At 42.2% G+C, this 27,823-nt stretch overlaps 2 protein-coding genes and 1 pseudogene across 3 annotated transcripts in view; all 3 read left to right on the top strand.

The window, feature by feature from the left end:
• ttyh2 (tweety family member 2) overlaps nucleotides 1-1,769 on the top strand; it is a 125,287-nt gene extending 123,518 nt beyond the window's left edge. For both annotated transcript variants that reach the window (XM_024388090.2, XM_024388091.2), the window contains one exon: nucleotides 9-1,769. In XM_024388090.2, coding sequence (XP_024243858.1) covers nucleotides 9-89 — 81 coding nt within the window. In that variant the 3' untranslated portion in view covers nucleotides 90-1,769. The remainder of the gene's footprint in view (nucleotides 1-8) is intronic.
• LOC112224801 lies at nucleotides 1,446-14,667 on the top strand (annotated as a pseudogene).
• A 4,439-nt stretch (nucleotides 14,668-19,106) lies between these two features.
• Nucleotides 19,107-27,823, top strand: part of LOC112224497 (kinesin-like protein KIF19) — a 72,979-nt gene continuing 64,262 nt past the window's right edge. Inside the window, exons 1-2 of the mRNA XM_042306156.1 lie at nucleotides 19,107-19,594; nucleotides 21,051-21,131. Coding sequence (XP_042162090.1) covers nucleotides 19,556-19,594; nucleotides 21,051-21,131 — 120 coding nt within the window. The 5' untranslated portion in view covers nucleotides 19,107-19,555. The remainder of the gene's footprint in view (nucleotides 19,595-21,050; nucleotides 21,132-27,823) is intronic.

The following is a 27,823-nucleotide window of genomic DNA, read 5'->3' as shown; positions in this document are numbered from 1 at the left end:
CCCTACAGTACTCCCCCAGCATGAGGGCTACTTACCTGTCCATGACTGAGGACCAGATCAGACACTTTGGGAATGATTTCCAGGCATAGAGCTGCTCCTCCCTCGATCTTTCTTCTCTTTCACTTCTGCCATCTCCGAGAGGGGTCCTCAAACAGGCGAACACGCACACACACAAAAACAACTACTCCAGCAGTGTGTGACTCTGTGGCTGCTGCACGGACCCTATCCTCGTCCAACTCACTGGAATGGACCAAGGCCTGATATGAGGAAAGATGTCACACACACAGTTGTCCCATCCCAAACCCCAGAGCATAATGTGTATGTCTCAGTCACCGTGACTCCAGCCCATATTCTATTATATGATTCTATTCATTCTATTTGTAATAATGATATATTTTAAAAACACTAGCTTGATTCATTCACTCCGATGAGACAAAAGCAACTTTTACAATAAATTACTTTAATAATGATCTAAATTGTTCAGGAACGAATGATTTGTATACATCTATTTTGAAGTGAAATGTCTTATAAAACATATTTTAAGAATTGAAGCATGTTTTTGGGCCTATAACCACTCCCTATTCTCCAAAACAGATTTTCTGTAATTACAGTATATATACTGTAAGTCTATGACTGCTTGTGACTATTCCTCTCTTGCTAAAAGACATTCTCTACCTGACCTCTTCAAAGACTTGATGTGGACTGCTGAACTATCTGGAGGAACCAGCCACAATATATGAATTATTCAAATCAAAAGAAGGAACCATACCATTCTGTTGATATCTGAAATTGGCCAAGCACAAGGACATCATAAATTACATTTTCACATTCTTAGAACTGAATACTGTAATTTCGACTGTCGGAGGGTCCTCCTTTTCCCTCCAAGGCAACAGACAACATATGCCATAATATTAGTTATATGTTTCCACATACAGTTGAGACCTAAACCTTGTGAAGCACAAACTCAACCCTGATTGTATGGTAGGGCCTGGGATAGTGACCCTACACAATGCCCAACACTGATTCTTTGCAGATACACCTCTGTGTTGCTTGCTCTTCTCCATTCAAAAGGTCTTGCACGGTGTCTGACACAGGATTTTATGTTTTGAGCCATCATTTCAACGACTAAGACATGTTACAAATGTAATTTGTCCACATACGGTAACTGATGCGCATTTAAACTATACTGTATGTTGACTTCTGTAAATACCTTGTACGTTTACAGATTGCTGTGTCTTATTTTGTAGTATTTTTTTATTCATTTTAGGGTTGTCCTAATGTGCCACTGGTTGTGCGATATCTGTAGCTTGTTTTAAACCAATAAAGCCCTTAGGAGAGCCTTGTTCTGCCATAATATCAGATATTCTTTTCAGAGGCTGTTGTTAAATGACGGCATTCGGTTGGATGTGTATTGTAATAGTACCATATCAACTGAAGTTTTGGTCATGACTTGCAAGCAGCTGCAAACTATCATGGTGAGAGAAATAGTGTTCAGACAGCAGTTTGAACCTTACTAGTGATCCTTTTCTTCCATTATGAGAAGACATATCATCACTCTTAATGAACAGGCTGGTTTGAGCTATCGTCAGATAATGTTTAATTCTGTAGGACTTTATAATATTATTTTGTTTGTTTTGTTAATTTTTTTAGTTTGAATGCATGTGAAGTAGCACTGTCTAGAACCATTGAGAGTGGTGCTTGATGTGTATCTATCCTCAGAGATGGGATATAATTGTGAATTAATAATAAAATACTTTTGAGTATTCTCATGTTGTGTTTGGTGTATCTTCATTCTATGAATGCCTTATGCACATATTTTTTTTAAGTCCCAAAATGAAAGTGTGTGGCTAACCTGACCTGACCGACACTTTGCATAATTAAGTGGATGTGAAAGACCATCAGCCTAAATGTAATGACGACTTGGTTAGCCACACGGGTGTACAGGGCAAATATAATTTGACATAGTCATTGAGTTACACCGAGCTCCTCTGCAAACCATCCTTTTTCAAAACTCTGTCCTGGGGCTTCTTCTTCAATGAGTTTTAACTGTGGTTGGAATCCAATACATGTTGCATTACCTACTAAACTGGAATATACTTCCCTTATGTTTTGTTTGAAAAAAGTATATATATAAATATACAGTATATACAGTTGAATTCAGAAGTTTACATACACCTCAGCCAAATACATTTAAACTCAGTTTCACAATTCTTAACATTTAATCAGAGTACAAATTCCCTGTCTTAGGTCAGTTAGGATCACCACTTTATTTTAAGAATGAAATGTCAGAATAATAGTAGAGAGAATAATTTATTTCAGCTTTTATTTCCTTTATCACATTCCCAGTGGGTCAGAAGTTTAAATACACTCAATTCGTTTTTGGTAGCATTGCCTCCAAATTGTTTAACTTGGGTCAAACGCTTCAGGTAGCCTTCCACAAGCTTCCCACAAAGAAGTTGGGTGAATTTTGGCCCATTCCTCCTGACAGAGCTGGTGTCAGGTTTGTAGGCCTCCTTGCTCGCACATGTTTTTTCAGTTCTGCCTACATATTTTCTATATAATTCAGGTCAGGGCTTTGTGATGGCCACTCCAATACCTTGACTTTGTTGTCCTTAAGCCATTTTGCCACAACTTTGGAAATATGCTTGGGGTCATTCTCCATTTGGAAGACACATTTGTGACCAAGCTTTAACTTCCTGACTGATGTCTTGAGATGTTGCTTCCATATATCCACAACATTTTCCAGCCTCATGATGCCATCTATTTTGTGAAGTGCACCAGTCCCTCCTGCAGCAAAGCACCCCCACAACATGATGCTGCCACCCCCGTGCTTCACGGTTGTGATGGTGCTCTTTGGTTTGCAAGCCTCCCCCTTTTCCCTCCAAACATAACAATGCTCATTATGGTCAAACAGTTCTATTTTTGTTTCATCAGACCAGAGGACATTTCTCCAAAAAGCACAATCTTTGTCCCCATGTGCAGTTGCAAACCATAGTCTGGCTTTTTTATGGCGGTTTTGGAGCAGTAGCTTCTTCCTTGCTGAGAGGCCTTTCAGGTTACGTCGATATAGGATTTGTTTTACTGTGGTACTTTTGTACCTGTTTCCTCCAGCATCTTCACAAGGTCTTTTGCTGTTGTTCTGGGATTGATTTACACTTTTCGCACCAAAGTACATTCATCTCAGGGAAACAGAACGTGTCTCCTTCCTGAGCGGTATGACGGCTGCGTGGTCCCATGGTGTTTATACTTGCGTACTATTGCTTGTACAGATGAACGTGGTAACTTCAGGCGTTTGGAAATTCCTCCCAAGGATGAACCAGATTTGTGGAGGTCTACAATTGTTTTTTTGCGGTCTTGGCTGATTTCTTTTGGTTTTCACATGATGTCAAGCAAAGAGGCACTGAAGTTAGGCCTTGAAATACATCCACAGGTACACCTCCAATTGACTCAAATGGTGTCATTTAGCCTATCAGAAGCTTCTAAAACAATTACATGATTTTCAGAATTTTCCAAGCTGTATAAAGGCACAGTCAACTTAGTGTATGTAAACTTCTGGCCCACTGGAATTGTGATACAGTGAATTATAAGTGAAATAATCGGTCTGTAAACAATTGTTGGAAAAATTCCTTGTGTCATGCACAAAGTAACCAACTTGCCAAAACAATAGTTTGTTAAAAAGAAATTTGTGGTGGTTGATAAAAAAAACTAGTTTTAATGGCTCCAACCTAAGTGTATGTACATTTCTGACTTCAACTGTACAAATAAAGCAACACATACGCTACCATCTAACCCTACACTAAAAACCCACCACCCTACTCCACTATATATACAAAAGTATGTGGACACCGCTTCAAATTAGTGGATTCGGCTATTCCAGCTGACAAGTGTATAATATTGAGCAGGCAGCCATGCAATCTCCATAGACAAACATTGGCAGTAGAATGGCATTACTGAAGAGCACAGTGACTTTCAACGTGGCACCGTCATAGGATGCCACCTTTCCAACAAGTCAGTTATTCAAATTTCTGCCCTGCTAGAGCTGCCCCGTTTAACTATAAGTGCTGTTATTGTAAAGTGGAAACGTCTACGAGCAGCAACAGCTCAGCTGCAAAGTGGTAGGCCGCACAAGCTCACAGAAAGGGACAACCTGGTGCTGAAGCGCATAGAGAGCATAAAAATAGTCTCGGTTACAACAATCACTACACAGTAAGTACTGGCGAGTTTTGTTTCTGGAGTTTACATTATTTTCCTCTCAAGTAGTGAAATGAAATCGTTTTAGAGTGTAATTATTACCAGTGCTGCTAGAGTGGGAGCAAAAATACAGATTCATTTCTATTGGAGGAAAACAGTATGACCACGCCCACTAATGTTGGTTAAATGTAGATTTTGCCGCCATTCTCCATTTGCAAATGTCTGGTGAATGGAAAGAGTGGACAGATCGAGAGCGTGGATCTGCCGAACATCAGTAGTCACTCACAGAACTGCAGAATTGATTCATTTCTAAACTTAATTGGAATTCCAGGTAAGTTCACTGTTATTGGTTAACTTTGTGTGCAAAGTACAACTGTTGAGCAACATTACAGCTAGCTGGCATTGTAGTGTAGGCTTACTGTTACTGCACGATTTGCATAGTCAGATGCTAATGTGAGCATCTAGCTAGAGCTAATTAGATAGCTAGCTACAGTAACATTAAGTTATACCACTGTTAGTGGTTTATGGACAGTATGTACGCCCGGTGGATCGGTGCATCACCTGTTTTACATTTTCAACAGAGCGTTATTAGCTATTATCAGTAGCTAGCGGACTTTACTGACTACTGGCATCAGGTTAGTCAGTGCAACATGAGTTTTACTCTGAAAAGCGAGCTCTTAGCAGACAGTTAGCGGCAGTTGGTCTGCTACATGTGTGTTTCACTCAAGTTTAGAGCTATTAGACCGTTTTTAGCTGCTGTTTGGTCGGTAAGACAGGTGCGTTTTACTGTGAAAAGAGAGCTGTTGGTAGACAGTACTTAGCGGCAGGCAGGTCGATGCAACACGTGTTTTACTCTAAACAGAGCACTGCTCCTTGTAATTTGTGCATAACGTTATTTGTGTTAATGCAATTTAAATTAACTTTTTCTTGTCATCAAGGATGCAGGCTGTACGCAACTGACCTTCAAATCCTTTTTGGATTGTGGTGAGTGAAAAGTTTCACATTTCACACAATATCCTATGGAACAACACACTTATACTGACACACTTTAAATATACTTACTTTACATTTACTGTCAAATTGATTGCAGATTTCCTTGCTGGTAATGAATAGAAAGCGAACTTGTGCCTCCCCAGATCACAGATCAGTCAAAGATTGGTTTATGTTTTGGGAGTTGTCTGATTATGCTCATCTGTAGCTGAGCTCATTGTCTTTGCCGGTCATGAATGGTTTTAAAGAATAAGTGACACTAACATTTGTAAGCAGCTACAATCTCAGTGTTGATAGTTATCTGTGGTGTATTGCTATAATACTCAGACTGCTGTTATAATAATTCAGTGCGTGGCAGTAGAAGACAGGTTGTAGACTGCATAAAATTGGAATTGATGTGGAAAGAAGCACTAAGTCAGTTTTGGGGATACGATGTTCACGTAAAGATGACCTCTTGATTTCTGTCTTCTATTCTGGTTTTTCTCTAAAAAAAATACACAGCATATTTAATCAATAAGGTTGTGCAATCTTATTTTGTCTTCACAGTTGCCAATACATTTGACATTCCAACAAGACCTTGGTGTGCTGGAGATTTGTTTACCCCAAGACCCAAATCCTGATGGTGAGTTGCTTATTAGCTTAGAGCTTCACATTCATCCATACAGTCCTGGCTAGCCTAACACATGTTCTGAAATGTAAGTCAAGCAGATATATCTGCTGATTTCTTTTCTCATTTTGACATTTTTAAAATGGTCTTTGTTTCTGTGCTCACCTCTCCCACCCTTTTATAACAGCAGTGGGTCTAATCAATTCCAAATGTTACATTTTTGCATTCCGCTTGTCATTAGCAAAAGTCCTCTCATCATAATAATGGATGTTTCCACCTAAATTGTGTTATAATTACAGTGTTAATCACACCAGTTAAATGTTAACATGATTTCTAGATTCGTTGAGTTCCTCTGCAAGCAGCTCCTTATCAAAATACAGTGGAGACAATGAGGGGGACTCAGATGACACCATTATATTGCAGCAGATTCCTGCTACAAGAAAGACAGCTGGAGATAATCGTCTATCTCATGCAAGTACTGAACATTTCCAGTTTAAACAAACATTATACCTGCTATTTCATTGCTGTTTTAAAAGTGTTAGTGTGTTCCTTTTTTAAATTACTCCGACTTAGATGATTGAAGACATTCTGAAGAACAAACCTTGAGGAGAGAGGATCATGAATGTGTATGCTTGGACAAAAAGCCTAACAGATAGCAGAAGATGCGATATGGTCAAGATATTGGTTGCACAAATGACAAGTGAACATGGGATTATGTCATATCCTCATTACATACAGTGGGGCAAAAAAGTATTTAGTCAGCCACCAATTGTGCAAGTTCTCCCGCTTAAAAAGATAAGAGGCCTGTAATTTTCATCATAGGTACACTTCAACTATGACAGACAAAATGAGAAAAAAAAATCCAGAAAATCACATTGTAGGATTTTTTATGAATTTATTTGCAAATTATGGTGGAAAATAAGTATATATTTTTTTGCCCCACTGTAAATTTACTGTGTACCGAGTTCCAAACTGCCTCTGGAAGCAACAACAACGTCAGCACAATAACTGTTCGTCAGGAGCTTCATGAAAGGGGTTTCCATGGCCGAGCAGTCACACACAAGCCTAAGATCACCAGGCGCAATAGGAAACGTCGTCTGGAGTGTTGTAAAGCTCGCCGCCATTGGACTCTGGAGCAGTGGAAACGCGTTCTCTGGAGTGATGAATCATCATCTGGCAGTCTGATGGATAAATCTGAGTTTGGCGGATGCCCGGAGAACGCTACCTGCCCTAATGCATAGTGCCAACTGCAAAGTTTGGTGGAGGAGCAATAATGTTCTGGGGCTGTTTTTCATGGTTCGGGCTAGGCCACTTAGTTCCATTCTAGACGATTCTGTGGTTCCAACTTTGTGGCAACAGTTTGAGGAAGGCCCTTTCCTGTTTCAGCATGACAATTCCCCAGTGCACAAAGCGAGGTCCATACAGAAATGGTTTGTCGTTCGGTGTGGAAGAACTTGACTGGGCTGTGGCAGTATTATCATTTATTACACAACCTAACAACTTCACAAGACTTGAGCAACGCGCCAGTTTTAATTGGGTATGTTGAGTGTCATGATATCAGCAAGGTTTGTGTTACATAATTTATTCCCAAACTTTATTCCTAAAAAATTGTGCAGACCCTCAGAGGTACGTGCAATGCCGTCGGGGTACGTCAAATAAAAATGTGATTCACATTTTCAAACAGTCCATTTATATTTTCCAACAGGGCTATACATTTGGGTGATGTTTTTTTCTCGCCTGAGTAGCCTCGTTTCACAGCCAAAATTAAACCATCTAGTGTTCAGCGAAATAACAATACAATGTAAAATAATTAACATCCAATGACATTAACTGTTACTCTCTTGCGGGAATTCCACTAACAGTCCATAGAGTGGCAAGAAAAAGTATGTGAACCCTTTGGAATTACCTGGATTTCTGCATAAATTGGTCATCAAATTTGATCTCATCTTCATCTAAGTCACAACAATAGACAAACAGTGCTTCAACTATTAACACACAAGTTATTGTATTTTTCTTGTCTATATTGAATACATCATTTAAACATTCACAGTGTAGGTTGGAAAAAGTATATGAACCCCTAGGCTAATGATTTCTCCAAAAGCTAATTGGAGTCAGGAGATCGCTAACCTGGAGTCCAATCAATGAGACGAGATTTGAGATGTTCATTAGAGCTGCCCTGCCCTATAAAAAACACTCACAAAAAGGGAGTTTGCTATTCACAAGAATCATTGCCTGATGTGAACCATGCCTCGAACAAAAAGAGTTCTCAGAAGAATTGTTGACTTGCGCAAAGCTGGAAAGGGTTACAAAAGTATCTCTAAAAGCCTTGATGTTCATCAGTCCATGGTAAGACAAATTGTCTGTAAATGAAGAAATTTCAGCACTGTTGCTACTCTCCCTAGGAGTGGCCGTCCTGCAAAGATGACTGCAAGAGCACAGCGCAGAATGCTCAATGAGGTTAAGAAGAATCCTAGATTGTCAACTAAAGACTTCCAGAAATCTCTGGAACATGCTAACATGTCTGTTTTTGAGTCTATGATACGTAAAACACTAAACAAGAATCGTGTTCATGGGAGGACACCACGGAAGACAAAAAAAAACATTGCTGCCAGTCTGAGATTCGCAAAAGAGCACCTGGATGTTTCACAGCGCTACAGGCAAAATATTCTGTCGACAGATTAAACTAAAGTGTGTTCCTTCCAAACAACTCAACAACACTATATGTGGAGAAAAAGGCACATCACACCAACATCAAAACCTCATCCCAGCTGTAAAGTATGGTGGAGGGAGCATCATGGTTTGGGGCTGCTTTGCTAACTCATGGCCTGGACAGCTTGCTATTATCGCCGGGAAAATGAATTCCCGAGTTTATCAAGGCATTTTGCAGGAGAATGTAAGGCTCTCTGTCCGCCAATTTAAGCTCAACAGAAGTTGGGTGATGCAACAGGACAACAACCCAAAACACAGAAGTAAATCATCAAAAGAATGGTTTCAACAGAAGAAAATACACCTTCTGGAGTGACCCAGATAGTGTCCTGACCTAAACCTGATTTGAGATGCTGTGGCATGACCTTGAGAGCAGTTCACATCAGACATCTCAAGAAAAGTGCTGAACTGAAACAGTTTTGTAAAGAGGAATTGTCCAAAATTCCACCTTACCGTTGTGCAGCTCTGATCCGCAACTACAGAAAATGTTTGGTTGAGGTTATTGCTGCCAAAAGGAGGGTCAACCAGTTATAAATCCAAGGGTTCACATACTTTTTCCAGCCTGCACTGTGAATGTTTACGCAGTGAGTTCATTAAAGACATGGAAAAGTGTAATTGTTTGTACGTTTATTAGTTTAAGCACACTGTGTTTATCTATTGTTGTGATGAAGATCAGATGAAATGTTATGACCAATTTATGCAGAAATCCAGGTAATTGCAAAAGGTTCACATACTTTTTCTTGCCACTGTATGTAGCCAAATGTAGCTGCTGCTCGTTCCGTTTGCTCGAAAATGGATAAATGGTCAAAAAAAAATTAAGGCCTGCGTCCTGAGAGACACATACCATCTCTAATGGACAACAGGAGAGGATATTGTTTTAAGTACTGGACAGCTTTGTGACATCAAATGGACTTTGGTGGTCAAGATGTGTTAGTATCTACTGATGGCACAAAAGCCATGACGGAGACATAGTGGAGGTGTAACGCGCTTGCAAGCAGTTGCTCCCAATGCCACTTTGGTACACTGCAGCATCCACGGAGAGGCTCTTGCGGCCAAGGGAATGCCTGACAGCTTGAAAAACCTTTTAGAAACTACAGTGAAAATGGTTAACTTGGTTAAAGCAAGGCCCATGAGCTCTCATGTATTTTCTGCATTGTGTAATGATTTGGGCAGTGGCCATGTAACGCTTTTACAACATACAGAAGTGCGCTAGTTATCAAGGGGCAAAGTATTGACACGTTTTTTAAAAATTGAGAGACGAGCTTAAAGTTTTCTTTACTGACCATAATTTTCACTTGTCTTCCATGATGATGAGTTTCTCACACAACTGACCTATCTGGGTGATGTTTTTTCTCGCCTGAATGATCTGAATCTAAGATTACAGGGACTCTCCGCAACTATATTCAATGTGCGGGACATAATTGAGGCTATAATTAAGAAGTCAGTGCTCTTCTCTGTCTGCTTTAACAAGGACAACACACAGGTCTTTCCATCATTGTATGGACAATGTCAAATATGATATAACGAAGCACCTTAGTGAGCTGGATGCGGAATTACACAGGCACTTTCCCGAAACGGACGACGCAAAAGAGATTCGTTATCCCTTTCATGTCCAGCCTCCAGTCCACTTACCGATAACTGAACAAGAGAGCCTCATCGAAATTGCAACAAGCTGTTCTGTGAAAATGTAATTTAATCAGAAGCCACTGCCAGATTTCTAGATAGGGCTGCGCTCAGAATATCCTGCCTTGGCAATCGTGCTGTTAAGATACTGATGCCCTTTGCAACCACTTACCTATGTGAGAGTGGATTCTCGGCCCTCACTAGCATGAAAACTAAATACAGGCACAGACTGTGTGTGGGAAATGATTTAAGACTGACTCTCCAATACAACCCAACATTGCAGAGTTGTGTGCATCCTTTCAAGCACAACCTTCTCATTAACCTGTGGTGAGTTATTCAACATTTTTTATGAAGAAATAAGGTTTTATTTGTAAGATGGCTAAATAAAGAGCTAAATGATTTATTATATTATTTTTTGTGCCCTGGTCCTATACGAGCTCTTTGTCACAACCCGGCTCGTGGGAAGTGACAAACTCACACTCATTCTTATGTTTAATAAATGTATCGGATAGTGTGTGTGTGACAGGCTTACAATGATGGCAAAAAAATGACATTTGAGAGTGTGCTGAACCTGGTGCTAGAGGGGGTACGCAGCTGAAGGTTGAATGTTTGAAGGGGTACGGGACTATAAAAAGCATGGGAACCACTGTGTTAGATAAAAACAGCTGCTGCTTCATCATGAGATAATAAGACGCATCTGGCAGCCTATGTACATTTCAATCCAACACTGTTTATTCAGACAGACTGTCTGTCTGTAACTAGGCCACTACAGCTTTGAGTGTACGGTGTGTGCTGAATCCTGCCTGTCCTGCCTGGCCCTTTCTTTGTAGGTGAACACAGAGCGCTTTGAGTCGGAGACCAGGGTGATAAACCATGTGGAGGGAGGCTGGCCCAAGGACGTCAACCCCCAGGAGATGGAGCAGACTGTCCGCTTCAGGAAGAAAGTGGAGAAAGACAAGCATTATTTCAGCACCATGATGCAGCTGGGCAGTGCGTGACAGACATCAGCCAGTCAAGTAGCCACGATATGACCTGGGTCATAGAGATTTTTCAATTCAATATCATTTTGTTGAATTAATCACTAGTGTATGACATTATGCCATATCTAAATAATATGTCCTATAGCAGCATACCACCCTGCATCCCACTGATGAATTTCCTCTGAAGCTACAGTAAGCAGGGTTGGTCCTGGTCGGTCCCTAGATGGGAGACCAGATGCTGCCGGATGTGGTGTTGGAGGGCCAGTAGGAGGCACTCTTTTCTCTGATACATTTTTTTTGGGGGGGGGACATTGCTCTGTGTAAGTTGCTGTCTTTTGGATGGAACATTAAATGGGTGTCCTGACTCTCTGTGGTCAGTAAGAATCCCATGGCACTTATCGTAAGAGTATGGGTGTTAACTGGCCCTGAATCTAGGTCGTCGCTGTAAATAAGAATTTTGTTTTAACTGACTTGCGTTGTTAAATAAAGGTTAAATAAAAAATGTAAAAATGTAATCTACATTGCCCCAAAGCCATTTCTTAGCTGCTGCAGTAGTGTGATTGATAGAGAAAATGACCAGTTCTGAAACGGAGAGGGCAAGAAGAGTGTTCCTCTCTATCTCTGATCACAGCCCTCCTCTGTTCCTCCCATGTGAACACAGAACATGGAGCACAGCATCAAGCAGAACAATGCCATCAACATCTACCAGGAGTACTTTGAAGGGGAGGAGGAGGAGGTGGTGGAGGAGTCAAAACCATCAATGTTTTTAAGTGCTTCCATGACCTCTATTAACCTATTGTTCAGCATAGAATCCACAAATGATGTATATTACCAGTGTATTGTGTCCGCCTGAGTGGTTTTTGATCTTACAGAGACCCGAACAAGATAAAACACACTGCCACCAGTCTGTCCTGGCATCCCGATGGCAGCCGCAAGCTGGCTGTGGCCTACTCCTCATTGGAGTTCCTGAAAGTCTTTAAAGACATTAGCTACAACTCTGATATATGGAACATTGGTAGGTGTATGACTCAAACATCTCTTTCATTTATATTTTCCTTTCTAACAGAGGGATTATCATTACAATAGCTGTGGCAGTGAGATTTACTAATTTTCCATCTTAATTGATAGTTCAGAAAGTCAAAGTGGACTACAAACTATTAATTAATTGAATCCCCTGTGTTGCCTCTTCAGAGAATCGCAATAAGCCAGAAATGACCCTGAAACCTGTCTCTCCACTGGTCTGTCTGGAATACAAACCCCCAAAGACTCTCACATCCTGGTCGGAGATAGCTACAATGGCCAGATCGGTGGGTCCTTCAACAGCTGTATCATTCTTCCTGCCAGCTCAGGAACAATGTCCTTAGGAGGTTACTGTTCAGTGTAAAGAACTTTGGAGGTATAGTCAAGTCATCCAACTCCAGACTGCAGCTATTTGTAAATGGTATAAAGGTTCCAGTTATGTAATGTCTGGATTTGCCCGGATGCTCTTTTGAGCATTTAAGTACATTGCCTCTAGATATTTGTTTAGGCTCTGACAGTTAATAGTTGTGTTGTGTGTTCTTGTCATTTGTGTGTTTTGTGCATGCATGCATGTGTGTTTGTGAAAGTACACGAAGTAAAATGTCTGAGCAGCTTATTGGGACACTCGCAAGGGCAGCTAGCCAGTGGAAATGTCCACACTAGAGCACAGCCACAGAGACCCTGTCTACAAAGTCATCTGGTTGCAGTCAAAGACTGGAACCGATACCTTCTCTGCGTCTAAGGACGGCCAGGTGAACCAAGCCTCCAATAGAAGCAATAAAAGCCTTTGTCACCTTATCCCTTTCTCAAGCCAAGCAGGCACAATAGACCAGGGTGCCACTAAACGCTCAGGACTCATGGGCAGTGAAGTCTGATACTCTTGGTCCGGGACAGGTGCACTTTCTCTGACCTTCAATTGCCATTTGGCCATAGCCAGAAGTTATGTAATAATGCATCTATTGAAGGCAAGGAGACTGTGACTGATCAGCCCTGAGTTGACCACTGGTCTCTGTCTATAAGGTGCTGGGGTGGGACATTCGTAAGATGAGCGAGCCCACAGAGAGGCTGGTACTGGACCCTAACAAGAAGTGCAATCCGGACAATGCCCTGGGGGTGATCTCACTGGAGTTTGAGACCACTATGGTGCTGAGGCTCTCTAGACTGGACTATCCTTCTGTTGTTTCACTGTTGATGAATTCAGAGTGTGGATTCGCCTAACGTCTTTTTGTATGAACTGGTCCAAGTGGGAGATCTAGTATGTCATCTATTTGTATTTGTACATAAGGAAGACCTCAAATTTAACCTGATGTTTTTTCTTATTCAGACCACAACGTTTATGGTGGGAACAGAGCAAGGGCTGTTGGTCTCATGTAACCAAAAGGCCAAGAGCCCACCTGAGAAGATAGTGTGCACGTACAGCGGTCCTACCGGCCCAGTCTACGCCCTGCAAAAGAACCCGTTCTTCCTCAAGAACTTGACCGTAGCCGATTGGAAAGCCCATATCTGGTCCGAAGACATCATGTGGACAAAGTAAAGGGTCCCTCTGAAACAACATAATACAGACCAATGATATAGCTACTTCACAGATGGATAAATTACACTCTTTTTTAGGTTCTAATACATATAATCAGTGATTTGGCCCCTCCTGTAATATTGACCTAATGTAAAATGACCTCTTGGTTGCCGTAGATCGCATACAGTCTAGCTGTCAGAAGGCTGATGGTGTCCAATATGGCCCTCTGTGTTCTTCACCATCAAAATGGACCGAATACTCGACATTTGCGACTTCCTCTTCAAACAGAACGACCCCACACTCAGTCTGCAAGTATTATCATACACCTCATCCAGCCTTTACTCAGCACCAGGCCTAAGTGACCATGTGAAACCCCTTTCTGTTGTATTGTTATCATTGGTAGAATTCTTGCATGATGCTGCCAAAAAAAAAATCCTCGGATGGACATCAGTTATATTCTATTGTTTTCTAGGTGTGTGATGAGGCTCTGTACAGCCAGAAGGTGCAGGATAATGGGTGCTTCCTGGCCTGTGGACACCAAGGAGGGCGAGGGAGAGGAGAGCGCCGAGGAGGGCGAGGGAGAGGAGAGCGCCGAGGGCGAGGGCGAGGGAGAGGAGAGCGCCGAGGAGGGCGAGGGAGAGGAGAGCGCCGAGGAGGGCGCCGAGGAGGGCGAGGAGAGGCCGAGGAGGAGGAGCGCCGAGGAGGGCGAGGAGAGCGCCGAGGAGGGCGAGGAGAGCGCCGAGGAGGGCGAGGGAGGGCGAGCGCCGAGGAGGGCGAGGGAGAGCGCCGAGGAGGGCCGAGGAGGGCGAGGGAGCGCCGAGGAGGGAGAGGGAGAGCGCCGAGGAGGGCGAGCGCCGAGGAGGGCGAGGAGAGCGCCGAGCAGGGCGCCGAGGGGCGAGGGAGAGGGAGCGCCGAGGAGGGCGAGGGAGAGGAGCGCCGAGGAGGGCGAGGAGAGCGCCGAGGAGGGCGAGGGCGAGGAGAGCGCCGAGGAGGGCGAGGGAGAGGAGAGCGCCGAGGAGCTAGTAATGCACACTTGAAAAAGAGAAGTGGAAGAAACAAAGTTTTGAAGGGATTGAGTGAACAAAACAAACGTTTTCAAAATTCCTTTGACATTAATACATTTTTTACAAATCCAGTCAGTTTTTCACACTGATCCAATGTCATCATAATGATTTCTGTTGTTGAAATGATGTGTGAACATGTGTAAAATGTTGATTCAACCAGTTTGTGCCCAGTGGGTTATTATTAATCATTTATACTCTGTGGTATGACTGAATTAGTTGGCTATTTCATTAGGATAACAAGCAACACCACCCTTCAATAGCATTCATCTGGCAATACATTCACATCAGGTGGCCTATATACAGTAACAGCATGAACTCCAAAACGGTGTTCTGTGCACCACAGCTGCACTGATTTGATTTTATTTAGGATCCCCATTAGTCTTACTGGGGTCCGACACAACGAAAAATACATTACAGACAAAAGACTTCAAAATGTACATAGTCAATTTATGATCTCATAGTTGATCATGTCTGGATGAGGTATCATGTTGTCCATTCATGCTGTGAATAGTAATTATACTGTATCTAAAGAGCAGGTTTTCTTTTTCTGCAGAAGCACCTTTGGACAATAGATGGAGAGACACTCACAGTGCCATTACAGGAGTTAAAGTTACTATGTAAATATAGATTGTCAAGGGTTCATAAAATGAGGGGGGCTGGTGAGGGGGTGTGAATTTGGTTTAAACTAACCCTGTGACACACTGACCACTTAAGTAAAATCAAAATGAATTGTTTTGGTTTTGACTGAAGTTGTTGCTGTACTCTGCCAGCCTGTCTGACATCACCACTGATAGTTACCTGTCAAACATAGCTGCACCTCTTTGTCCAATGGTATCAAATGTACCCTTGTTTTGGTCCACTGGCCCATTAAGATTGGGGCCTGTGGTCTATATATAAACTCAGCAAAAAAATAAACATCCTCTCACTGTCAACTGAGTTTATTTTCAGCAAAATAAACAAAATAATATAACAAAATTCAACAACTGAGACATAAACTGAACAAGTTCCACAGACATGTGACTAACAGAAATGGAATAATGTGTCCCTAAACAAAGAGGGGGTCAAAATCTAAAGTAACAGAACAACAAGTTCTCATTTACAACAGCGACCTGGCCAAGATAAAGGAAAGCAGTGCGACTTAAACAACAACACAGAGTTACACATGGGATACACAAACGTAGAGTCAATAACAATAGAAAAATCTGTATACGGTGTGTGCAAATGAAGTAAGGAGGTAAGGCACTAAATAGGCCAATAGTGGCAAAGTAATTACAATTTAGCAATTTACACTGGAGTGATATATGTGCAGATGAGGTGCAAGTAGAAATACTGGTGTGCAAAAGAGCAGAAAAACAAAATAAAATATGGGAATGAGGTAGGTAGTCGGTCGGATAGGCTATTTACAGATGGGCTGTGTACAGCTGCAGCGATCGGTAAGCTGTTCTGACAGCTGACGCTTAAAGTTAGTAAGGGAGATATAAGTCTCAAACTTCAGTGATGTTTGCAATTCGATCCAGTCACTTACAGCAGAGAACTGGAAGGAAAGGTGGCCAAAGGAGGTGTTGGCTTTGGGGATGACCAGTGAAATATACCTACTGGAGCGGGTGCTATGGTGACCAGAGAGATAAGGTGGAGCTTTACCTAGCAAAGACTTATAGATGACCTGGAGCCAGTGGGTTTGGTGACAAATATGTAGCAAGGTCCAGCCAACGAGAGCATACAGGTCACAGTGGAGGGCAGTATATGGGACTTTGGTGACAAAATGGATGGCAATGTGATAGACTGCATCCAATTTGCTGAGTAGAGTGTTGGAGGCTATTTTGTAAATGACATCGCCGAAGTCGAGGATCGGTAGGATAGTCAGTATGTTTGGCAGCATGAGTGAAGGAGGCTTTTTTTGAGAGATGCTTAATGTGAGTCTGGAAGGAGAGTTTACAGTCTAACCAGACACCTCAGTATTTGTCGTTGTCCACATATTCTAAGTCAGAACTGTCCAGAGTAGTGATGCTAGTCGGGTGGGTGGGTGTGGGCAGCGATCGGTTGAAGAGCATGCATTTAGTTTTATTAGCATTGAAGAGCAGTTGGAGGCCACGGAAGGAGTGTTGTATGGCATTGAAGCTAATTTGGAGGTTTGTTAACACAGTTAACACTTCTGCGTAGAGGTGGATCAGAGGATCACCCGCAGCAAGAGAAAAGAGTCAGCCCGAGAATTAAACCCTGTGGTACCCCCATAGAGACTGCCAGAGTTCCGGACAACAGGCCCTCTGATTTGACACACTGAACTCTATCTGAGAAGTAGTTAGTGAACCAGGCGAGGCAGTCATTAGAGAAACCAAGACTGTTGAGTCTGCCGATAAAAATACGATGATTGACAGAGTCAAAAGCCTTAGCCATGTCGATGAAGACGGCTGCACAGTACTGTCTTTTATCGATGGCGTTTATAATATCGTTTAGTACCTTGAGCATGGCTGAGATGCATCCGTGACCAGCTCAGAAACCAGATTGCAAGGGGAGAAGGTATGGTGGGATTCGAAATGGTTGTGATCTGTTTGTTCACTTGGCTTTCGAAGACTAGAAAGGCAGGGCAGGATGGATTTAGGTCTGTAACAGTTTGGGTCTTGAGTGTCTCCCCCTTTGAAGAGGGGGATGAGCGTGGCCGCTTTCCAATCTTTAGGAATCTCAGATGATACCAAAGAGAGGTTGAACAGACTAGTAATAGGGGTTGTAACATTGGCGGCGGATAATTTTAGGAAGCGAGGTTCCACATTGTCTAGCCCAGTTGATTTGTAGGGATCCAGATTTTGCAGCTCTTTCAGAACATCAGCTGTCTGGATTTGGGTGAAGAAGAAGCGGGGGCTCGGTCTAGTTGCTGCGGGGGGTGCAGAGCTGTTGGCCGAGGTTGGGGTATCAGGGTTGAAAGCATGGCCAGCCGTAGAGAAATGCTTATTGAAATTCCCGATTACCGTGGATTTATCGGTGGTGACAGTGTTTCCTAGCCTCAGTGCAGTAGGCAGCTGGGAGGAGGTGCTCTTATTCTCCATGGACTTTACAGTGTCCCAAAACTTTTTGGAATTATTGCTGCAGGATGCAAATTTCTGTTTGAAAAAGCTAGCCTTTACTTTTATTTAATTTATTGCCCTGGCCACATCTGCAGTCCTCATGCCTCCTTGCAGCGTGCCTAAGGCAGATGAGCAGGGACCCTGGGCATCTTTCTTTTGGTGTTTTTCAGAGTCAGTAGAAAGGCCTCTATAGTGTCCTCTAAGTTTTCATAACTATGACCATAATTGCCTACCGTCTGTAAGCTGTTAGTGTCTTAACGAACGTTCTACATGTGCATGTTCATTAATTGTTTATGGTTCATTGAACAAGCATGGGAAACAGTGTTTAAACCCTTTACGATGAAGATCTGTGAAGTTATTTGGATTTTTATGAATTGTTTCTTTTTTTGCTGAGTTTAGCTACTGTATGTAAGCTCGTCTAGAGAATACCAAATGTGTAACCTGTAAATCTGACTAAATAGAATTTTCCCAAAATATTAATCTGTGCTGTGGTGGTGCTTTTGAAATGTGTTTATCCCCATAATAACAGAAAATCTTCCATGACAAAAATATTTTATAATTAGAAAATAGGAGTGAATGGAATGAATTGTTGGTAATTTTGAATTTTCAGTGATGTCGAAAAGCAATGTTTACTTCTTATTTAGTTGTCAAATACTTACAGGTATATACAGCACATTCTGTGCTCACAAACCAATGATGTAATATCATTATGAGAAAGGTGTCTGTGAAGAGAAAGAAGTCAGAGACGGAACACCGTAAAAACATGATGTTCCATGTGTCATAATTCTATTGAGTTGTTATTCATGTTTAATTATTTGATATACAGTATATACTGTATATACAGTTCCAGTCAAAAGTTTGGACACAACTACTCATTCCAGGTGTTTTCTTTATTTTTACTATTTTCTACATTGTAGAATAATAATGAAAACATCAAAACTATGAAATAACACATATGAAATCATGTAGTAACCCAAAAAAAGTTTAACAAATTTAAACATCTGGCCCATGTGAATACTGTACATGTTGATTTTAAAAAAATGATACATTAACAATGTTGGCAAACAAAATAAGCACTTTTCGGTGTTAAGAAATCATTTGGCACAGATGCCTTTCTTAAACGTGTTTTAGAATTGATTATGTTATTCTAGAAACCGCAGTCAAATATTTAAATCTTGCGGGAAAGCAAGGGCATCAACGTAATTTGGAGAGCCATTGGCCCAATTTTGTGCGCCAAGGATTTGTCCACCAGATGTCGTCATTGGTCTGCGGCAAATCGAAGAAGCAACCGTGTTTTACGCGCCTCTGTGCTACTGTGCTTCTGATCTCGGGTATCCAGGAAGACAACTCACGAGTAGTCAGAGGAGAAAAGAAAAGGCGAGAGTGAAGGAGAATAAAAGGACAGTTCTAGTAGACAGGTCGACACCTGCCTTTCTCCGTCCGCATTCTCGTCGGTATCCTTGTCTGTTTTCAAAGACATGGGTGAATAAACAACCTAATTATTTCTTTAAACAGAATAGATTAAACATAATGTACTCGTTTTACGCGGTTATATCAGGCTTGAAAGAGCGCACATTTGGCGGGTGGAGTGGCGTTTATTTAACCGTAAAAGAATGATCCCAACTATTTTGACGCGGAAAGGTAGAGGTTTGTTTGTAGGCTACGTTGACAAGTAGTACAGGTGGTTTTGAGAGGGGTCGTGCAGATATTGTGCAGGATGTCTGACCGATGTCCAGTTTAGTAGCCTGTATAGACGGCCACTATTTTCTAACAAGTCGAGGACACTCCAACTACAAGTGGCCATGAAGGACACTGGCGAATCAAAGGACCACCAACTAACAGTAAGTACAATACCGTAGCCTACCTATACATCATCATATCTGTTTACTATTACTGCAAGAACAGCAGTAATGTTGTATAGCCTACCGGTATGGGATCATTTAAGTGTAATATACCACATGGAAGTCGTGAATTTAGATAATTGTGTAGACTAGATTGTAGTCTATATGCCCGTTGGTTCTGGGTTGCTGACATGAATGCCACTCAATCTGGTATTTTATTCAGATAGCCCACATTAAAAATGAGAAGAAAATACAATACAAGTTTATTATAGCCTAAATTACATTACTAAGCAAATGATGCCTTTTATTACAGTACCTCTTGCCTCAGTCACATATGGAGACAATTGTTTACCTTTAACATTGAATTCCCATGTCATAAGTTAATAGTTGGCCATCTCCACACAGACTGTATTCTTTCCCAGTGGTTCCAGCCTGTGTAATATACCATATCTGAATTATTAACATGGCTCATTTCAGTTCCCCAGTCTCTCATCTTCTCCACTATGTCATACACTGACTAGCTCCACAGCACTGGTAATGGAAAATATCAATATCAATCCCCATTGTCTGTGGAATGACTGAATTGTCCTGTAAAGGTTGAACTCATATGGGTCAATGTCAAGAGCTGGATGTATGGCTTGTATCATTCCATATCTACCCACTAAACATGTTGTCTTGACTCTGCCACATCTGCCTCATCCCTCTATCTAATGACATAACATTAGTTACCTATTTCACTAACAAACAACATTACCGCCCTACTATTTCATTCTGCAATACATTCACACCATGTGGCTGATTCAGTCCGACGGTATCAACTCAGAGACTGTTTTCTATGCACCGCTGCAGCCCTGATTATCTAATAGTTTTATAACGTGTGGATGGATTATCAGTCTATACACTGGTCTGTCTTGGTCTAAGTATCATAATGTCCACCCCCCACCCCCCTTGAATAGTGTTTTGACAGAGAGAGAGAGAGCTTCAGGACAATAGATGGAGAGAGGCTCATGTCATAGTGACATTACACAAGTTAAATTACTCTGTTAAAAACAGAGGGTAACCATGATCATTTACTTTATCCTTTGCTCTTGTTGACTTGTGAATGACATCAAGATTCAAGACTATTGCTGTGGTATGAATGAAGAATCTCCTTGATGCTGTTCTGTTATTTGCTGTGAAAGCTCTAACCTTTTCAAAGCACTGTGAAAGTTCTAACTGTGAAAGCTCTAACCTTGCACTGTTCTCTCTGTGAAATATCTAACCCTGTGTTGTTGTCACTGTGTCTCTCTCTGAAAGCTCTAACCGTCTTCTACCTGTGTGTCTCTGTGAAATCGTTAACCCTGTGTTGTTTTTGTGTGTTTCTCTGTGAAAGGTCTAAACCTGTGTTAGTGTAGTTGTGTGTTGCTCTAATTGTGAAAGCTCTAAGCCTGTGTTTTTCAACCTGTGTGTCTCCCAGGTGGCCCTGAGGATCAGACCCCTCAGCGATTCTGAGCGGGAAGAGGCAGCCACCATAGTGGCCCACAGAGTGGACAACCAGGTTAGATGACCCGCCGTATGTGTGTGTTTGCGTGTGTGTTCATGCGTGCTCATTCTTGTGTGTGTGTGTGTGTGTGTGTGTGTGTGTGTGTGTGTGTGTGTGTGTGTGTGTGTGTGTGTGTGTCTGTGCAAGCTCGCAAGTTGTTCCAGGCCTCTCTCGCATCCAGTCACAAGTCCTGCTTCACATATATAATGTATCTGCAGGTGCATGCACTTTTCACAGCAGCGCAGCACAGTATAGCTGGTCTTAAACAAGTGAGGTCGATCACTGTGTGTGTGTGTGTGTGTGTGTGTGTGTGTGTGTGTGTGTGTGTGTGTGTGTGTGTGTGTGTGTGCATCAACGCTCAGATGTCACACTGCGCAGAGAGTCAGTCGGTGGATCAAGTAAGGGCCATTACATGAATGTTGAAGACGTTTGTGTGTGTGTGTGTGTGTGTGTGTGTGTGTGTGTGTGTGTGTGTGTGTTTGTGTGTGTGTGTGTGTGTGTGTGTGTGTGTGTGTGTGTGTGTGTGTGTGTGTGTGCATCAACGCTCAGATGTCACACTGCGCAGTCGGTGGATCAAGTAAGGTCCATTACATGAATGTTGAAGACGTTTGTGTGTGTGTGTGTGTGTGTGTGTGTGTGTGTGTGTGTGTGTGTGTGTGTGTGTGTGTGTGTGTGTGTGTGTGTGTGTGTGTGTGTGTGTGTGAGAGAGAGAGAGAGACGCGTGCGGATGGCTCTGTATTGTCATTCAGTGGATTGTTATAGTTTAGAGAGTGACCTCTCTCATAGAGGATGGAAATTGGATTAATTCTGATGAAAGAAGACATGTCTGGACTGTAGCAAAGGAGGACACGATGTGTGTGAAACAGCTTTGTGCCGTTATTGAATGCTCCTATCCTTGATGGAACTGCTATTTGAGACCCACCATTTATCATTCTGCCACTATTATGAACATAGAGAATACTATTATGAGCTTATTTGGCGGTCGTTCTATTTACATTGAGTCCATGTATTTAACTGAAATACCAATTCCTATTTTACTCATTGCAAAGCATGACCCCAACCAAAGGAAGTTAATCCACGATATACAGCACAGGGAAAGGCAGGGCTCCTATAGGGTCCTTGGGGAGCATATTTACCTGGAGCCAATTAGAAGCCTCCAGGTGTGTCCCTCATGGAGACAACTTGGATACCACGTAGTAAATCTTCTGATGTGATGATGATAAGAAGGAGGGTGAGAATGATGATGATAATCAGCAGTATTATGACTGCGATATGGATGAGGTGTTAATACCACTGAGAATAAACTGGTTTAGGTCTTAGTGGGTGATCTGCTGTAGGGACTAGATGTTGTTGGACTTGTGTTTGGAATGACAATTCCATGAGGAGTTAGGAGAGCAGAAACACTCCAGGGTAAGATAACATTGGTTTTGCTGGTGAAAGATTTGACACGGTTCACATAATAATAAGTCTGTCATCACTAATTTGTTGTTCATTTCAGTCAAAGTCTTTGACTGCATGGAAGGTGGTGCCACAGTTAAACTGGAAATAATCAGCATTAATTGTGAGTGAGGGACTGGAGGGACTGAGACCTGGCATACTCTCTGTCTGTTGCTCTCAAAAGCAATTCAATTAACCTACAACCAGACAACCTACAACCCAGCAACTCTCCCTCTGCCTTGATGACACCAGCAGGAGTAGGCTAAGTGTAATAGGCCCATTGTGATGGTGTATTGTTGCTGACACAGCCCTGCTTTTTACAGTGAACAACAGTTCTTCTGTTAGCTCCTCAATCCATGCACCTTGGTTGGAGAGCAAGGTAGCAGCAATGTTATTTTCCCTTTACAACATTATTGTCAACATTATTGGTGAAACATTTTCATTTGTCACAGTAGAATTAAACAAAATGTAACCTCTACGTACACTGTTGATGTTATGCTATTGAAAAACAAAGGCAAGGTGATAGAATGGAAACATTTTGTGAGTGGTTCATCTGTGTAGAGTAACAGCCTAGCAGGTTATCTTAGGTCTCTGTGTGTTTGCAGCCAAGGGCTTATAGTCACTACAATACAAACAGGTTGTGGAGACAGTGTGCGGGGTATTGTGTGTGTGTGTGTGTGTGTGTGTGTGTGTACTGCGTAGTGTTTGCCTCTTACCTGATAAAGGGCTTATAAGACTATGTGATCCTGTGGAGGGAGAGAGGGAGGGAGTTGTGTTACTAGCTCCTAACAGTGCAGTAACAAAAAAGTCAAAACAAATTTATAATAAAAACTAGAAGTTAACATCCCAAATAGCACTGTATCAGTAATCCAAATCACAATCTCTACGTATACAGTGCCTTCGGAAAGTATTCAGATCCCTTGACTTTTTCCCATTTGTTATGTTACAGTCTTATTCTAAAATTGATTAAATTGTTTTTTTCCTCATCTATCTTCACACAATACCCCATACTGACAAAGCAAAAACAGGTTTTTATTTCATTTTGCTAATTTATTTAAAATAATAAACTTATATTACATTTACATAACTATTCATACCCTTTACTCAGTACTTTGTTGAAGTAACTTGTCCCGAAGCCACTCCTGCATTGTCTTGGCTGTGTGCTTAAGGTCGTTGTCCTGTTGGAAGGTGAACCTTTGCCTCAGTCTGAGGTCCTGAGCGCTCTGGAGCAGGTTTTCATCAACGATCTCTCTGTAAATTGCTCCATTCATCTTTACCTCGATCCTGACTAGTATCCCAGTCCCTGCCGCTGAAAAACATCCCCACCACTGTGCTTCACCGTAAGGACGGTGCCAGCATTCCTCCAGATGTGACGCTTGGCATTCAGGCCAAAGTATAAGGGCATAAGGCGAGACCCAGATGCACACACAGGAGGCAGATGGTTAGAGTCCAAGATGTTTATTAACAATGCAAAAGGGGTAGGCAAAGAGAATGGACAGGCAAAAGGTCAAATCCAGTTCAAAGTTCCAGAGGTTCAGAATGGCAGGCAGGCTCGAGGTCAGGGCAGGCAGAATGGTCAGGTAGGTGGGAATGGAGTCCAGAAAACAGGCAAAGGTCAAAACCGGGAGGATTAGTAGAAGAGAATGGAAAAGCAGGCGCGCGGGGAAAAACACGCTGGTTGACTTGAACATACAAGACGAACTGGCACAGAGAGACAGGAAACACAGGGATACATCCTCCAGGGAAAATAAGCAACACCTGGAGTGGGTGGAGACAATCACAAGGGCAGGTGAAACAGATCAGGGTGTGACACAAAGAGTTCAATCTTGGTTTCATCAGACCAGAGAATCTTGTTTCTCAAGGTCTGAGAGTCCTTTTGGCAAATTCCAAGCGGGTGGTCGTGTGCCTTTTACTGAGGAGTGGCTTCCGTCTGGCCACTCTACCATAAAGGCCTGATTGGTGGAGTGCTGCAGAGATGGTTGTCCTTCTAGATGTTCTCACATCTCCACAGATGTGTAAAACCGATGTCAACGCTGCTATAACGTAGGTACATGATGTAATGATGCCACGTAAAATTTAGAGCTACACGTGCAACACAGCATTCCTAACCTAGCCCACAATGTCTGCTGTGTATGTGGATCGAGCAGTCAACAAGCCGAGCAGTCATTTGAAAGAGTAAGAACATTTCAGCGAGACAACTCAAAGGCAAAATCCAATAATGCCAATATAATGGAATTCATTGCCCTTGACAATCAACCATTCTCTGTCGTGGGTGATGTAGGCTTTCGCCGACTGGTCGAGCACCGGTACACACTACCAAGTGCACAATTTTTTTAAATGTTGCCCTACCTGAGTTACACAGTAATAGCGTCACTGCTATTAGCTTCACGACTGACATTTGGACCACCTATATCAGCCCCATGAGCATGCTGAGTCTGACAGCACAGTGGGTCGTTGAGGATTTTGTACTGGGTAAAGTCGTATTTCATGCTCATAAATGTGTCTTATCGCTGCTGTCATTTCAATGGCATTTGAGAACATGTTTGTAACTTGGAAACATGGACACACTCCTAGATCCATTCGAACAACTGACTCCAGAAATAAGCTCATCAACTGCGCCTGCAGCAGACGTGATACTCTGTCATGGCATTGAAACGCCTGCTCAACAAAACTACCAAGGCTGTGAACAAGCGATTCGGTGGCATTCTCTCTTTACTGTTTCTCCACCATGCTCAATGCTATGTACAAGGACCGCTACTTCGACGCAGATAAGAAACAGGGTTTACGTGAAATGTTACATACACAGCTGGACAAGATGGAAACAGACACAGTGACAGTGCGCACCGAGGAAGAGTGGCCACAGACAGACAGAGCTGAAACTTCACTGCTTGACATGTATGACGAAATCCTGGTTGAGAATGAAACGACTGAACAAATGAACAATAAAACAGCACAGCAATTAAGTGAAAGAAATAGGTTTGATGATGTTTTACTGGTAATGGGGACATATGTACTGTAAATGCCAGCAAAATAACTGTCACGATCGTCGTAGTGAGGAGACCAAAGCGCAGCGTGATGTGAATACATCTTTTTAATGAAAGATGAAAAAACATTAAGTACACTAAACAAACAACATAACGACCGTGACCACTATCAAAACTGAGTGCAAACATGCAACATCACATAGACAATAACCCAAGAAATACCCAAAGAAGATGGCTGCCTAAATATGGTTCCCAATCAGAGACAACAATAAACAGCTGCCTCTAATTGAGAACCAATCTAGGCAACCATAGACATACATAAACACCTAGATGGTAAACAACACCATAAACCTACAAAAAACCCTAGACAGTAGAAAAACACATCTATCACCCATGTCACACCCTGACCTAACCAAAATATATAAAGAAAACAAAGAATACTCAGGTCAGGGCGTGACAATAACTTTTTGGTCAGTGTGGTGTGTGTGTAACCTTTATTTAACCTGGCAAGTCAGTTAAGAACAAATTATTATTTACAATGACGGTCTACCCTGGCCAAACCCGGACGACGCTGGGCCAATTGTACGCCGACCTATGGGACTCCCAATCACGGCTGGATGTGATACAGCCTGGATTCGAACAAGGGACTGTAGTGATGTCTCTTGCACTGAGATGCAGTGTCTTAGACCGCTGCATTCATGTGTGTGTATTAACTATTTAACTGTATTTGAATGCTTAAAAGGCTGCTAAAATTTTAAATATTGGGTATCGGTATCGAGTTTTTTTGGCAAGGAAAATATTGGATATTGGTATCGGCCAAAAATGTCATATCGATGCATCACTAGTTAAAATCAAAATAAAATCACATTTATTTATAAAGCCCTTCTTACATCAGCTGATGTCACAAAGTGCTGTACAGAAACCCAGCCTAAAACCCCAAACAGCAAGCAATGCAGATGTAGAAGCTGGAAAGTGGTCATTATTAAAGTGGCTAGTGATCCATTTCTAAAAGTCGCCAGTGATTCCTAATCTATGTCTATAGGCAGCCGCCTCTGATGTGCTAGTGATGGCTCTTTAGCAGTCTGATGGCCTTAAGATAGAAGCTGTTTTTCAGTCTCTCGGGCCCAGCTTTGATGCAACTGTACTTGTCTTGCAGCGAACATAGAAGTAATTTAGCTCGTCTGGTAGCCTCTTGCCACTGGGCACTTCGCGGCTGTGCTTCCCTTTGTAGTCTTTAATAGTTTGCAAGCCCTGCCACTTTGGAGCCAGTGTAGTACGATTCAATCTTAGTGCTGTGTTGACACTTTGCCTGTTTGATGGTTCGTCAGATGGCAAAGCAGGATTTATTTTTAGCTTCTGGGTTATAGTTCTGCTCCTTGAAAGCGGCAGCTACAGTGGGGCAAAAAGTATTTAGTCAGCCACCAATTGTGCAAGTTCTCCCACTTTAAAATATGAGAGAGGCCTGTAATTTTCATCATAGGTACACTTCAACTATGACAGACAAAATGAGGGGGAAAAATCCAGAAAATCACATTGTAGGATTTTTAATGAATTTATTTGCAAATTATGGTGGAAAATAAGTATTTGGTCAATAACAAAAGTTTATCTCAATACTTTGTTATATACCATTTGTTGGCAATGACAGAGGTCAAACGTTTTCTGTAAGTCTTCACAAGGTTTTCACACACTGTTGCTGGTATTTTGGCCCATTCCTCCATGCAGATCTCCTCTAGAGCAGTGATGTTTTGGGGCTGTTGCTGGGCAACACGGACTTTCAACTCCCTCCAAAGATTTTCTATGGGGTTGAGATCAGGAGACTGGCTAGGCCACTTGAAATGCTTCTTACGAAGCCACTCCTTCGTTGCCCGGGCGGTGTGTTTGCGATCATTGTCATGCTGAAAGACCCAGCCACGTTTCATCTTCAATGCCCTTGCTGATGGAAGGAAGTTTTCACTCAAAATCTCACGATACATGGCCCCATTCATTCTTTCCTTTACACAGATCAGTGGTCCTGGTCCCTTTGCAGAAAAACAGCCCCAAAGCATGATGTTTCCACCCCCATGCTTCACAGTAGGTATGGTGTTCTTTGGATGCAACTCAGCATTCTTTGTCCTCTAAACACGACGAGTTGAGTTTTTACCAAAAAGTTCTATTTTGGTTTCATCTGACCATATGACATTCTCCCAATCTTCTTCTGGATCATCCAAATGCTCTCTAGCAAACTTCAGACGGGCCTGGACATGTACTGGCTTAAGCAGGGGGACACGTCTGGCACTGCAGGATTTG

Source organism: Oncorhynchus tshawytscha, linkage group LG25, assembly GCF_018296145.1.
Source record: "Oncorhynchus tshawytscha isolate Ot180627B linkage group LG25, Otsh_v2.0, whole genome shotgun sequence".
Lineage (NCBI taxonomy): Eukaryota > Metazoa > Chordata > Actinopteri > Salmoniformes > Salmonidae > Oncorhynchus > Oncorhynchus tshawytscha.
This window is presented reverse-complemented; position numbering and strand designations above follow the sequence as displayed.